Source organism: Enhydra lutris, unplaced genomic scaffold (genome assembly GCF_002288905.1).
Source record: "Enhydra lutris kenyoni isolate GAN:26980312 unplaced genomic scaffold, ASM228890v2 scaffoldscaffold45, whole genome shotgun sequence".
In the NCBI taxonomy this organism is placed as follows: Eukaryota; Metazoa; Chordata; class Mammalia; order Carnivora; family Mustelidae; genus Enhydra; species Enhydra lutris.
This window is the reverse complement of record NW_019154129.1, coordinates 15,185,970-15,200,016: the sequence shown is the minus strand read 5'-3', so window position 1 is coordinate 15,200,016 and position 14,047 is coordinate 15,185,970. Positions and strand designations below refer to the sequence as shown.

At 65.8% G+C, this 14,047-nt stretch overlaps 2 protein-coding genes across 2 annotated transcripts; one reads left to right on the top strand and one right to left on the bottom strand.

The window, feature by feature from the left end:
- Positions 1–1,066: 1,066 nt before the first annotated feature.
- Positions 1,067–4,499, top strand: LOC111156199 (mesothelin-like). The gene is given in 12 exon segments (XM_022516930.1): positions 1,067–1,168; positions 1,556–1,643; positions 2,180–2,223; positions 2,331–2,430; positions 2,615–2,643; positions 2,645–2,866; positions 2,950–3,105; positions 3,213–3,355; positions 3,432–3,559; positions 3,841–3,935; positions 4,152–4,338; positions 4,411–4,499. Coding segments are annotated over 12 exon segments (1,383 nt in total).
- Positions 4,500–5,102: 603 nt separating this feature from the next.
- On the bottom strand, positions 5,103–11,689 carry LOC111156194 (mesothelin-like protein). The gene is made up of 14 exons (XM_022516923.1): positions 11,572–11,689; positions 11,244–11,364; positions 10,282–10,402; positions 9,338–9,423; positions 9,054–9,180; positions 8,779–8,969; positions 8,401–8,491; positions 8,046–8,187; positions 7,550–7,743; positions 7,323–7,478; positions 7,126–7,253; positions 6,273–6,576; positions 5,770–6,025; positions 5,103–5,356 (listed from the first exon to the last, which is right to left on the bottom strand). The coding sequence occupies exons 1-14, from the start codon at positions 11,687–11,689 to the stop codon at positions 5,103–5,105; spliced, it is 2,289 nt and encodes a 762-aa protein (XP_022372631.1).
- Positions 11,690–14,047: the final 2,358 nt, after the last annotated feature.

The window sequence follows — 14,047 nt, the reverse complement described above, 5'->3', positions numbered from 1 at the left end:
ACTCGATCCCAGAACCCTGAGATCATGACCCGAGTCGAAGGCAGAAGCCTAGCCCACAGAGCCCTCCAGGCACCCCTAAGCTGGCCTTTTTAAGAAACGACACAGGACAGAGAAGGACACCTCCCGGCAGCCATGACCAGGGAGACACAGCGTGGGTTGGCGACTGTTTCCAGGTCACACGCAAGCGCGGGCTCTCCAGGCTGGCAGAAACAGACTTGAAACGGCAGGTCAGCTGTAGGCCACTTGGGAAGCTGGAGCCACGGGACGGCTGACCTGCCTCTGTGGCGCCTGCTGGCCCTCCCGGGGGTGGGGAGGTGAAGGACACAGATTCCAGGACGCAGATTCCAGGGCCCACAGTGGCCTGCAGACGCTCCCAGGATGCCCCCACCCGTGGTGCTGGGGGTTCCCTGGTGACATGTGGCTGGGGAGAGGGCTGCGGGGGACCGCAGGGGGAGGCACAGTTCTTGCCTGGCCTCCTCCATCCAGGGGCTGGGGGCCTCACCCCACTGCCCCTTCTCTGGTCTGGGGGTCTGGCTTCCTCCCACCTCCTCGGGAGCCTGGTTGGGGAGGGGAGAGGGCTCCCCTGGGGCCACTCCCCAGGACACTCCCTGAGGGCTAGGCTCTCTGTCCAACTGAAAGGAGCTGCCTCCCCGCTTTCTGAGCCAGGCGGAGCTGACACAGGCTTGGGAGGAGGCATGCAGGGAGGGGATGTCTCCGCTCTACCCAGCCAGGGCAGCCTCCCTGTCTGGGCCTCCCTGGTAGGGGTGAGTGCAGGGCTGCTGAGGTCTCCTGCAGGCCCCCGCCCTCCCCCGGGGACCATACTCCCTGGAGAGCGGCCCCCTCTGACCGCCCCCCCCCCCCCCAGCAGCCAGCGAGGCCTCCTAAACTCCACTCCAGAAACGCACGGTGGGAGGGTCTTCCCGGAATGCCTTTCCACCCACTGCCCCACTCAAGGGACTGACCCATAGGAAGGGGCGTCCCACCCACTGCGGCCTCTGTTTTGGGAGGGACGTCAGGAGGGAAACCAGGAATGCAGGGGGCCCCACCAGCCTTGTCCACCTGGGCCATGGGAGGGACAGGATGGGGAGGAGAGAACGGCCATGCCCCAGGGAGTGGGGAGGGGTCACTCAGGCCTGTCCCCAGCCCTGGTGTGAATGGGGAAACTGAGGCCAGCCTGAACCAGAAGTGGCCCTGCCTTCTTGCACTAAACTCTCCCTCCGCGCCCTGCCCTGTGGGCAGAGGGGACAGACACCAGCCACCCGCGGCCCTCCTGGGCTCTCACCGCTGGGGGCCTGGCTGACTCAGACTCAACACCCGGGCAGGAGGGGCCAGTTTCCCGGAGGCGGCAGGGGGGGCCAGGTGGATTGGCTGGGCTTGAGAGCCGGGCTGGAGGCCCCACAGACGCCGCCGCAGGGGCCCGAGAAGGTTCCACCGGGGAATCTGACACCCCTCTAGCCCCATAAGGCCCTGCACTGGCCCAGGGCAAGTGGGGGCGGGGGGCAGGGTGGGCGCCCTGTCCAAGAGGTGAGGATATCAGATTGGCTCTTCTCCACAGACTACGGCCATGCGAACCACCCAGCCTGCCTGGGGGTCCTGGGGCACCTCTGCCGGCGGCAGCCTCCTGCTCCTGCTTCTCAGCCTCGGTGAGGAACACGGGTGGGCTGCGGTGAAGTGTTGGGGGCCAGAGAGCATCAGACAGCACCCAAGGGGCCTTAAGGCTCTGCCTGCCCCACGCCTCCTCCCTGGAGGCCGGCAGTGCCCGTGTGCCCACCCCACCCCCAGCAGGCTATTGTTCCAAATCTGGGCAGGTGCCCCAAGTCCTGGCATGTACCACAAATCTGGGCAGGTGCCCCGAGTCTCAGGTAGGCTGTCAGCCGTGTCTCTGCTCCCAGAGGTGGCTGTGTTCCTCCCTACTGTGCAGCACTGGAAGCTGAGCTGTGGGGGAGTGAGGGGGGCTCAGGCCAAAGGGACAGTGTCCGTGACCTGGGTATCTGATTGCCCTGAGCAGGGAGGTCTTAGGAGGAGGATGTAGGAGGCCTGGGCTCCCTGGGGTGGGGTAGGCTGTGACATCATGGGGTGCCAAGTCTGGGGGGGCCAGCTTTGCCTCCTTCCTACCCAGGGTGGGGCACACCCAGGAGTCCCCCGCCACCCCCCAAGCCTTGTGCCCCCTCCCCTGCAGGGTGGGCGTTACCTTCCAGGGCCCAGGCTGCAGACTCGAGACTGGTAAGGTCCCTCCGGGAAAAGGGAAGGAGGTGTCTGGCCCCGGGTGAGGGGGGGGTCCTCGAACCCTGAGCCAGCACGGCTGAGCTGCAACCCTGCTCTGTCCTCAGGGTGTCATGACCCCATGGCTGCAGGGTACCTCCCGGGTCTTGTCCTGGTGGCGACCTGAGCTATCTGTTGTCCTCTCGCGGGACCTGCGGGACACAGACAGTAAGCGGGACACCCTGCCTGCTGGCTGTTGGGAGATGTGGGGCTGGGGGTAGCGTAGTGGGGTCACACCTGCCCACACATCTGGGGCCCTTCCTGGCTGCACGGCTTGCTTGGAGAGTGGACAGAATGGACCCATTTTGCCGATGTGTAAACTGAGGCCTGGAGGGGGTCCTGCGTTCCCCAGGGTCTCGGCAAGGTTTGGGAGGAGGAGGTTGACTGGAGAAGTCCAGCCCCCAATCTCCGGCCGGCTCCTGCAGGCAAGGTCTGCCCGCCCGCGCGGAAGGCCCACGTGATCGATGAAAACCTTGTCTTCTACGAGGAGTGGGAGCTGGAGGCCTGTGTGGATGGAGCCCTGCTGGCCGCTCAGATGGACCGCGTGAACATGGTGCCCTTCACCTACCAGCAGCTGGACATTTTTAAGCGCAAGCTGGACGAGGTAGCTCAGGCCTGCCCACCATGCCGCACTTTCCCGGGCAGCCAGGGCATGGCTGTGGCCCTCACAGCCGCCGCCCTGGGTAGTTCTACCCACAGGGCTATCCCGAGTCCCTGACCCAGAACCTGAGCTACTTCTTCCTCGAGCTCAGCCCCGCGGACATCCGCAAGTGGAACGTGACGTCGTTGGAAACCGTGAAATCTCTTCTTCAAGTCAGCAAAGGGCAGAAGAGGGACGCTCAGGTAGGGCGACAGCCGCCCCGGAGGGAGCAGGTGGGGTGATGGTGTGCAGGCCCCCAGGGGACGCCTTTCTCCCAGCCGCAAGACGCCTCCGTGGCCTCCTTCCGCAGGTGGCTGCCCTGATCGCCCGCTATGTGGCGGGCGGGGGTGAGCTGGACCAGGCCACCCTGGACGTGCTGGCCACCTTCAGCCCCGCATACCTGTGTTTCCTCAGTCCGGAGCAGCTGCGCTCCGTGCAGCATAGCGTCCTTCGGTGAGTCCCAGGGGCCTGCTGGGCGGGGTGGGCATGCGCTCCCGGCTCACCGCCGGGCCCCATGCTGCCTCCCCAGGGCAGCCGGGCCCCAGGACCTGGATGCGTGCCGCCCTCCGCAGATGGCCGTCCTCTATCCCCGGGCCCGCACCGCCTTCCAGACCGTGAGCGGGCCTGAGTACTTCTCGAAGATCAAGCCCTACCTGGGTGAGCCAGGGAGAGCCCCTGGGGGGCGAGAGGGCCCAGGCTGCCCCCACAGGTGCTGCCAGGGTCTTGCCTCACGAGGCTGCTGCTGTTGGTGTGACTGGTGGTCACCATGGGCCCTGCCCTCACACGCATGTGTCGGTTGAGGCCCTGTGAGTCCCAGCCCCCTCCAGCCTCTGCACCAGCCCAGGGGAACCTTGGGCCTAGGAATTCCTTAGGGTTGGAGGATAAGACTGGGGGCTGTTGTGAGGTCTCACGCTTGGGGCCCCACTCCCCGCGAGCAGGTGGGGCCCCCACAGAGGACTTGCGGGCTCTCAGCAGTCAGAAGGTGAACATGGACGTGGCCACATTCCAGAAGCTGCGGACGGAGGCCGTGCTGGTACGGCGGGGGGCGGGGCCGGGGCCGGAGGCGGGGCCAAGGTGGGGGTGGGGCGGGGCCACGGCCGCCAGAGCGCTGGGCTCAGCTCGGAAGTCTGGAGGGGCCAGGCAGGATATTCAAGCCCGGGAAGCACCGGGAGGTCTGGACATAGCAGAGGCTGGCAGCTTCTGGGGAAGAGGCCGGGCGACTCTGACGGCCCCCTGGGGACTCTGGCAGCCGCTGACCGTTGCCGAGGTGCAAAACCTTCTGGGTCCAAACCTGGTGGGCCTGAAGGCGGAGCAGGAGAAGAGCCCTGTGCGGGACTGGATCGTCCGGCAGCGGCAGGATGACCTGGACAGTCTGGGCTTGGGGCTGCACGGTGGCCTCCCCAATGGCTACCTGGTCATGGACCTCAGGCTCCGAGGTGGGCTGGGGCGCTCTGCTGGGTGGGGCTGGGGCGGAGCCATGCAGGGCGCCTTAGTCACTCTCTCTGCAGAGGCCCTCTCGGGGGGCGCCCGCCTTGTGGGACCCGGAACAATGCTCACTGCGATCCCCACTCTGCTCCTGGCTCTGATCCCCAAGTGAGGCCACCGTCCTGGATGCGGAACATCGCCCCCGCCGTGGCGGCCTGCCTGGTCCACCCTGCCTGGTCCACCCCAAGGGGACTGGAGTTCAATAAAAGGCCCCTGTCCTTCCCTGCAGAGATGGCCTGTGGTGTTCTGAGGACCGGGAGGGAAGGCCTGACCCCGGGGTGTGGTAGCTGGGGTCCCTGAGTTGGAGTTCCTCCTGTTTGCACTTGGCGATGGGGAGGGGACTGGCCCTCAGGGCCCTCCTACCACTGTTCCCATTCCCAGGGCCTTCCCTCCAAGGCCAGGCCAACACTCAGGCTGGCTTCTGGGGACAGAGGCCAGGAGATGCAGACGGAAGTCCTATTCCCTGCTAGGAGGGTCTCTGTCCCTCCTTGGGCTCAGAGCAAAGGGATGCAGGCAGGATTATCACCTTGTCTTTTATTCAAATCAGTCAGCAAGGCCCCCTCCCCCGTACCAGTTCTTCATCCTGGAGGAGGCCAGAGGACTGGGGCAGCATCTCTGCCACCTGTATGGGGCTGGCCACGGCATGGGCCCAGGTCATCATTCCAGCTCCATGTCCTGGGAGCTGGGTATGAGTGGAGACCAGCCCTGCAGGCCCCTAGGAGGTGGGACATGGCCAGGTCCTCTGGCCCTGGAGCCTGGGCGGGGGCCTGAGCAGGTGTCTAGCTCCACCTACCAGCCCCAATTTCTCTGCATGTGGCGCTGGGCCAGCGCTGTCTTTGGAGGCCTTGGTGCAGGTGCCCCGGGAGCAGTCCTGGCTCGGCCCCGGGATGCCCCAGTACAGCAGCCACAGGAGGCCTGAGGGCAGGGCTGCAGTGAGTGGCCAATATCGCAGGTGGGCTGGTGCGCTGCCTGTAGGTGGGACGTGGATGAGCACCCATCAGGCCCCGCTGGGAGCCTCCAGGCCTGGGCCGCCCTCCCTGTGCGCTTCTGCGGGCGGGAAGGCCAGTGGGGACTGCACCGAGGCTGCTGCTCCGGGCCCTGAAAGGCATCTTAAAGCTTCTCCCACCCCCACTTTCTGGTGCTCAGCAGGTGTTGGAGGAGGGGACTTGGTCCTTCAGTAACTCAGCAGCCAGTGAGGACTGAAGCCAGGGTCACCCAGATGTCCCCCAAGGAGGCAAAGGGAGGAGAGTTGGCCAACAGAGTAGGAGGTTGGGTGTGAGATGCGGAACTGGGAGCCGTCAGGGGTCTGCAGAGGCCCTGGGCAGACGGGGCCAGGCAGAGACAGCGGAGCCCACGATGGGGAGGCTGGGTCTGGGGCATACCGGAGGTGGGGCCGTTGTTCCCCAGCTGGCCCGCGGTGGGGGCTAGATGGGACGCCCAGGGTGTGGTGTCCGGGGTTCCGGTGGTGGAGCGGGCTGGGCCGGTGGGGCTGGCAGCGTCTGTGTCCAGGCCCAGCTCTCCTAGGGCCGAGGTGTTCAGGCTGCGGAGCCAGGAGCTGATGGTGGGATGGCTGCGGGCCTTCTGCAGGTCCCCCACATTCTGGCCCAGCAGGGTCGTCACGTTGCCTACACTCAGGCTCTGTGGAGGGAGGGGTGGCTGTGGGGGCAGGGCCGGAGGGTCCCTCAGCAGCCGGCTTGGGGGCAGAACCCGGCAGGGCAGTACTTAACTGAGGAGCGAGCCCAGGGGTGAGGCTTGGCAGAAGTGACCTGGGGTTCACCGCACACCTTTGACTTTGGGGTACTTGGGGCCTGCAGACTGTGACAGCGGCCTCCCCTGGTTTGGCAGCCCCGCCCCATGCCTCAGACAGGCCTCCCCGGGGGCCCACCTGCAGCACTCGCGGGTTCAGGTTGGTGAAGGTGTCGATATCCATGGAGACGTTGGCCTGGGCCAGGTGCCGCAGCTCCTCCACGGGGGCCCCTCCTGGGGGCAGGCAGTGGTCAGAGGACAGGGCAGGGGGCCTCTGGGACAGGGGGGCCTGCACACAGGGGAGGGTCTCACCTAGGTAGGGGCGCATGAAGCGGTAGTAGCTAGCTGTGTTCCTGGCACTGCCAAAGGCCTCGCGGGCTTTGGTGTAGAGCGCGTCCTTCCGGCTCTGCGGGCAGGAGGAGATATCCAGGGCCCCGGCCCGCCTGGGGGAGGGGGAGGCTGGTGGGCGGGCTGGGCGCCCCTCGTGCTCCTGGCCTGTCCCTACCACAGCTTTCCTCTTGCCCTCCGTACCATGCGGAACAGGGTACCCCCAAAACTCACACCTGCCCGAAAACTCAACAGAGCCTCTCCTATCTGTAGATTTTATGATGAAGTCGACATCGCAGTGAAGTAGCGCGGCCCCGAGTCCAAGGACTGGAGCGGGGAAGGGACTCTGCACCCAGGTGCCGAGGGGAAGGCCGTGTGGCCGTGGAGGCCGAGGCTGGGGCGTGCGTCCCCCGGCCCGGGCAAGGCCGAGGAGTTCTGGTGGCACCCCACGCAGGATGCACCTCCCCTGCAGGTTTCAGAGGGAGCCGGCCCTAGGACCCCTGCATTTCAGGTTCCTGGTGTCTAGAGCACGGGAGAATTTCTCTTGTTTTAAACCGCTCAGATTGTGGTACCTGGTTGTGCAGCCCTGGGAACCTACCACACCTCAGGCCGAGCCCCTCCCTCCTCGGCTGAGCCGATGGTGGGCGCATCCCGGGCTGGCTCACCGGAACTCCACTGGCCTGATGGCCTGGATCTGCCGGGCACTCATCCAGCAGAGACGGGAGCCCCCGATGGCCATGAGCAGGGCGCTGGTGATGGTGCCGTTGTGGTCCAGGTATTTCTGTAGGACAGCCTGCAGGCAGGGCCCGGGTCAGCGGGGCCAGGGGCGGTGCGCCCCCACTGCCCCCTGCACTGCCCTCACCTCGGTCTGGTTCTCCAGGGCCACGTCCGAGGCCAGCAGGGCCACGACCGTGTCCCTGGACGTGATGTTCCACTGGCTGATCTCCGAGCGGGAGTAGAGGTAGACCAGCGAGGTGATGAGTCGTAGCTGCTCCTCGGGGATGCCGTGCGGGTATACCTGTGTGGGCAGGAGGGTCAGGCCGGGCTGGGCGCCTGCCTGCCGCCCCCCGCAGCCGGTCTCCAGCGCACCCGAGCCAGCTTGGCCTTGACGACGCGCTGGCACTCTGCTGGGAGCGGGTGCTGCAGGAGTGGGTCCAGGTTGGCCTGGAGCACGCGGCTCCCCAGGCAGGACTCGAGCTGCACGCAGTCGTAGCGCACCAGGAAGAGGTTGTCGAGGAGCGTGGCCGCCGTGATGTCCCCGTGGACGCAGGGTCTCCTTGCGTCTGGGGGAGGGGTGGGGGTTTTGAGCTGACCTTTGCTGACTTTGGGCCTGGCCTCACTCCTAACCTCAGCCTGCCCTTGACTCCTTCCTGAGCTTGACCTCTAGCTGAGACCTGGCTCAGACCAGAGAGTCAACCCTGACCTTGACCCTGACCTTGACCCACCCCAGGCTGGATGCAGACCCCTGGGCATGCCCAGGAGGTCCAGTAGCAGGTGGGACGGTCTTTTGAGTGCCCATCCCCCAGGGTTAGGAGTCCAGGGCAGGGGAGGGACAGCATTCCCTGGCCCTGGTGGCCACACTGACCTGTGCCCCGCTTGGGTCGAGAGGACACTGACACGGCCTTGGCCTTGAGAAAGCCCGTGACGAAGCGGCTGGCATCACCCTGGCTGAGCCGCCCAGCTCGGTACGTGGCCACCATGCTGCTGAAGAAGGCCAGGCCCATGGCCTGGCCAGGCGGGCATAGAGACTCCATGCCCGGGGAGGGGCTGCCAGGCGCTGCCTGGTTCCTCGTCCCGTCCCACAGACGGAAACCCTGGGGCAGGGAGGGACTGGGGACACTGGACAGGCTGGCAGAAGGTCGGCTGGATGCCCTTGTCCTTGTGCACAGCCACCTTGACACTCCTCCCCGCCCCCCCCAGCCCACTGCAGAGGGTCCTACCTCCTGCACCTGTACCCACAGGCTGGAGCTGATGTAGCTGGCCAGGGCTCCCAGGGCCTGCAGCCCCTCCAGGTTCCAGGAACCGGGAGGCCTGGTATGTGGTAAGGGAGCACCAGGTTGGTGTCAGGAGCAGAGCCCGGGCCCCCGGAGGCGGCCAGCCCCTCTGTGAGCACCCAGTTTGCAGGGCCTGCCTACTGGGGACACCTCCCACTCCAGGCTTGGGGGCAGGGGAACTGGAGGGTCTAGAGGGTGGTGGGACCCTGAGGCTGTGCAGGGTCAGGGGGACAGGTGAAAGGTCAGCAGGATGGTAGACATTAGGGGTCTCCAGATCGTCTCGAGGAGGGGCGGCCTGGGTGGAGGCACCGGACCCGGCCCTACCCCAGCACGGTCTTGCCACCAGCCAGCAGCGCGTTGAGGGCAGCTTGCTGGGGGGCCGTCAGCCGGTGGCAGCGCTGCAGGTTCTCCAGCACATGCGGGTCTGCGGTCTCGATGCGGGACGCGTGCATGTCACACACCAGGGCTCCAAGGAGCAGCAGGTCCAAGGCACTGAGCCGTCGGCGGGGTGCTCCCTGACACACAGCGGGTCAGCATGAGCCGGCCCTGTGCCTGTCCACCCTCCCCCTGTCCCGTCCCAGCCTGCCTGTCACGCCTACCAGGCAGGCCAAGGCCGTGCGCTGCAGGGCGAACCTCTGCTCTGGCAGGTTGGCGAGCATCTCCGTGTCCCCCTGGGCGGCGCGGCGGATGAAGGCCCGGCAAGTGGCTTCCCTTACCTGCGTCAGGCTGTGGGCGGGTTGGGGGGCTGTTGGGATGGTGGGGGCCACCCGAGGACCTCTGGGGTGGCCCAGATGTCCCTGGGGAGCTGGGGGCCCTGGGACTCCGAAGGAGGCACTCTCAGCCTGTTGCACTGGGACGCTGGGGGCTGGGGGACAGCACTCACTTGTAGAAGAGCAGCAGGTTGGGGGGGTGGAGCTCGAAGTCGTCCTGGAGGCCGTGCCAAGTGGCCAGGTTGGCCAGGCAGCTGAGCTGGGCAAGGCAATGGCATGTCGCGGGCTTGGCCAGACCGGGGCCCACAGCCCCTATCTTTCTGCTGTCTTAACCTCTCCTTTGGCGTGGGGCCCTCCCTGTCTGCCTGGGCTCTGTCCCTGGATGCCCTGTGGTCTGCCCTTCTCAGGAGGCATCAGGGCCAGCCTGAAAGCCCCCCCACCCCCCACGGCTCTCCATGGCTCAGTAATTTACCCCAGTGCTACCTCTTGCCTAGACTTTTTGTCTCATTGGACTTAATTTGGGGTTTTCAGATGTATTGCTAATTTCATACTAATTTTATAACGGGGCAAAATAGTAGCTTTTCTTCCTTTTGTTTCTTTAAACTCAGGGGCAGGTCGAGGTGGGCTCAGACCACATGGGTGAGGCCAGGAGGCTGGAAGATCCCCACAGGGCTCCAGAGGACCTGTCCCAGTGTGGGTACCGTGTGCCACTGGAGGCAGGAAGCGGCCAGCGCAGGCCTGCTGGACAAGCCCTCGCCCAAGCCAAGAATAGAAGTCAGGGGGTCTGACTTCTAACAGCTGACTACCTGACTACCTGACAGCAGGTAACGGGCTGAGAAGTCCTGGAAATGGTCCCAAGTGGGCAGCACCATAGAGTCACCCAAGGGAGGGAAAAACCAACCTCTGATGGCCACACTTCCTGCCATGTCAGAGTCTACCCAGCAGCCGTGTCTCAAGTGCCCGGGAGGCTGGCCAGGTCTCGTGCCCCATCCCAGTCCCGTGGGCCCCCACTGACCCGTGTCCTTTGCTGGGCACGCCCTTCCTACCCTCCTGTCTCCGGCAAGTGGGCCCTTTCCCTCACCACCCTGGCCCACTCCCACCAGCCACAGCCATTTACCTGCCAGGCCCTGAGGGGGACCTGCTGGGTCGCCATCCCCTGGATGAGAGTGGAAAGCTGGTCCCGGGACAGCTGGCTGGCCGGCTGGCACCAGAAGGCATGCAGGAGGGAGGTATTGGCACTGGGCAGAAAGAGGACAGGTGGTGAGGGGCGGCATCGAGGTCAGCACCGCCAGCTCTGAGGGAGTGAGACACGGGAAGCGTGGCCCATGGCCCCCGGGCACATGCAGGACCACAGTTTCATTCCGTGCTCACCCAGCAGGCACCAGGCTCCCAGCTGTGAGCAGGGCTTGGATGTGGCCTTGGCCTGGACTCTGGGGTCCTGGCAGGCTCTGAGCTCGGGCGGGCCCCACTGTCCCTGCGATGGCTAAGTGCATGGAGGAGATGGGGCCTGAGCACCAGCTGGGGCACCGCAGCGGGCCTGGCCTCTGGCTCAGTGCTGCTCTTGGTGTGCATCTATCTAACAGAGTCTGTGTGTGGGGAGGGCGTCCTCTGGGACGTCAGCCTGGGCCTCTGACTCTGCCTCATCAGTACCCAGATCAATCCATCCCTCGATGTCTCATCAGTGATCTCTAACCCTCCAGGGAAGCGAAGCGCAGCTGAGCCCACACTCGAGGCCCCAGGACAATGGCTGGGAATGATTGAGTCTCTGGGACCTGGGAGAGCCACCTAGTCTTGGGGCAGAGGAAGAAACTGGAGAGGACTCGGCACAAGAAGTAACCGCCCACCGGGCCGGAGAGCAGCACAAGCCAGGAGGGGCTCGGAGCCCCGTCCAGCGCGATGCCTGGGGACCCACTCCTGGCCACGTGGGTAAGTCTGATGCAGGACTCTGGAAGCTCCGGGCCATCTCGGGGTGAGGTCAGTGAGTGATGGGGGCCCTGCCTCAGCTGTGCCCAGGCTGTCGGGGGTGGAAACCCCCCCCCCACCAGAGGATCAGCCGCAGAAGTGTGACCTGGCACTCACCTGCCCCACAGGTCATCCCCGCTGGCCTCCAGCCCTCCCTGGGAGGAGCTCTGGGCCTGGGGACAAGAGCAGTGGGCTGTGAGCCACACGAGGAGGGCGAGGCCTGGGATCACCTGACCACCTGGAACAAAATGGGCCGTGAGCAGCGGCCGGCCCCCCAGCATAGCTGGGCGCCGCCTGCTGGGGGCGTCCTTCAAGGGTCGGCCCGGGGCTCCATGGGTCCTGGGAGAGGCCTAGGATCACAGATGGCCCTGATACCTCCAGGGAGCCTGGCCGTGGGACCTACCCCCCGAGGGTCTGAGATGCCCCTTGGTGAGGGCCTCCTCACCTGCTCGGGGACCCATGGCCGTGCGGTGTGCACTGCTCGTCCTGGCAGAAAGGTGTGGGGTCACAGGCGGTGAGTACAGGACAAGCTGGAGAGGAGACAGGAGGTGAGGCCCACCCATCACCGTCCCCTGCCCTCTCTGGCACAGGGCACAGAGAGGGAGGTGCCGTCCAGGGTCATAGAGGAAGGGCTCCCTGCAGCCCCGTCTCTTGTCTTTGGGGAGGGGCACAAACCCCACAAACAATGCCTCTTTGGAACTAAAGGGAGTGGCAAGAGGAGGGGCCGGGCCAAACGCTGGGGCCTTTCTTATCACAGGTCAGGGCCCCTGGGACCGGTAGCTTCGGTGTCTCCAGTAAACAGATCTCTTGACAGCTACTGGGGAGGGGCGGTGGTCCCAGTAAGTCCCTGCAGGCAGCTGCGGGTGGAGGCCTGGGGGCTCTCCAACCTGTCGCCATTCCTGGGTGGCCTGGAAAGTCCTCTTCCCCTCTCAGGGCCTCACACGCCCAGGCAGACCTGGCCTCCGGCCACAGCCCACACCACAGCCCCGAAGGCGGCCCTGTACAGTCTCCAGCTGGAGGCCCGAACTGTGAGGTGGTGTCAGGATGCCTGAGGGGCTCTAGACTCTGCATGGCCCAGGATAGTTACTGTCCTCTGCAGGGGACAGAATGGAAGCCCCCCACCCAGGTTCACACCGAGACTGCCCTGTGGGTCCAGGTGGTAGTGGCCCTGCCCCAGCCCTCGCTTCTCACCGGAGCATGGAGACCATCTGCTGTGGAGGGAGGCTTCTCCTGTGCCCCGCAGTGGCTGTCTGATGGAGGGGGGGTGGGGATGTAGGCCAGGTGCCAGGTGCTCCTGAAGACCCCAGTCCGCTGAGTGTGTCAGCCCCTGCGGCTGAGTACCGGGCCACCGCGTCCGTGCAGGGTGGGGGCACCGGGCTTCCTGCTCACCTCCATGGCTCACTGACACCCTGCCTGCCTGGCCGCCTGCTCCTGCAGCGACGCCTGCAGGGGAGGGTCCAGGTGTCAGGTGAGGCTGTCGTGCCCACCCCTGGGGGCCCTGAGCCCAGCAGACACCTGCTCTCCAGCCCTGGGGGAGCGGGAGGCTGAGCTCACGGTTGGCAGCTGCCCAGCGCACACCCCTTCCCCCCAGGGATGGGTCTGTGCCCCGAGGATCGGATGTGCCTTCGTACGCATGCGTGTCTGCATCTGTCGTGAGTGCTGGTGGTTTCGTGCACACGCGTGTGCATCTGGGAGCACCAACTATGTGCATGCCCGATGCACGTGTTCCCTGCGGGATGCCAGTCACACGCGGATCCAGCGTGGTACCTGGGTTCCGTGCTGCGTGTCCCGGTATCTGCTCTGTGAGCATGCGTGTCCCTACTGGTGTTTGCCAGGGACTAAGAGGGGTGCAGGCTCCAGGCATGTGGCCTCAGCGGCAAAGAGCTGTACCGCACATGCCCTGGGGCCCAGGATGGGGGCAGCTCCACCAGCGGCGGGTGCGGGGGGGGGGGGGGGGGGGGCTCTGACGTCTTGTGGGAGGTGCCCGGCTAGGCCAGGCAGGGCCAGGGGCTGGGCGGGGCCAGGGGCAGGGCACTGAGTCCTGACTCTTCTCATCTCCTGGGAGGCGCACAACTGGAGGCACCGAGCCTGGAGCCCCGGGACCCTGGTTTAGCCACCAGCACCCCAAGTAGGGCTGCACGTGGCCCACAGCCCAGCAGACATGCTGACCCGGCAGACACGCTGACCCACAGCTGAGGACGGCTCCCCAGCCCTGGACCACCCCCATGGAAGTCCAGCCGCACCAGGTAGAGCTGTACGTGGTCCTGGATGGTGCCCCACCAGGACACCTGCCCCCCAGAGCTTGCCTGTCACGGGTCAGCCCCATGCTGCCACCTGCAGCGTCCGTCTGTCTGGCCACGCTTGCCTGAGGAAACTCGCCTTGCTGTCCTTGTCCAGGAGACCCTGCTCAACTCCCACACCTTCCAAACCTTGCCCGCTCACAGCTAGGGTGTATTTGGGGGACAGACAGGCCTGTGTGTGCCCCATGTCTGTCTGGGCTCCACAGTCTCAGCCTCGAGGGCCCCAAGGCACTGGGAGACAGCTGATTGCAGGAAGCAAGAGCTGGGTCCGGCCTGTGGGTGGCTCTCTGGGTCCTGGGGGGCTCAAGGGTCTAAGCAGGCATTTCAGGGGGAGCAACAGGGCTGGGGGAGGGGCGACACACATTCCCCGGAGGGACCTACCCCTATGCACCTTCCTGTCCTGCCTCCCTACCTTGGGGCCACCAGTCTGTCCAGCCCTCCAACTTCCCTGGGGTTTGCTCTGTAGGCCCAGCCTGTGGGCGCCACCAGGCCAAGGTGTCCAGACCCATGTCCCCAGCTGGCCACACGTCCCTCTACTCTCTCCCAGGGCCACCCCCAGCCAGGAGTGCCCACCCTGCAGGGTAGCTGGTGTTCTCATGGTGGAGGAGCCTAAGGGGATGT

Bases quoted from the DNA above. Each gene is read 5' to 3' on its own strand.
- LOC111156194 (XM_022516923.1), bottom strand. From the start codon at position 11,689: ATGGGTGGGCCTCACCTCCTGTCTCCTCTCCAGCTTGTCCTGTACTCA. The intron at 8,188-8,400 runs GTAGGACCCTCT...CCGCCTGGCCAG, and splicing joins TGTGGGTACAGGTGCAGGAG to GCCATGGGCCTGGCCTTCTT. The intron at 6,577-7,125 runs GTGAGCCAGCCC...CCCCTCCCCCAG, and splicing joins ATCAGGCCAGTGGAGTTCCG to GCGGGCCGGGGCCCTGGATA.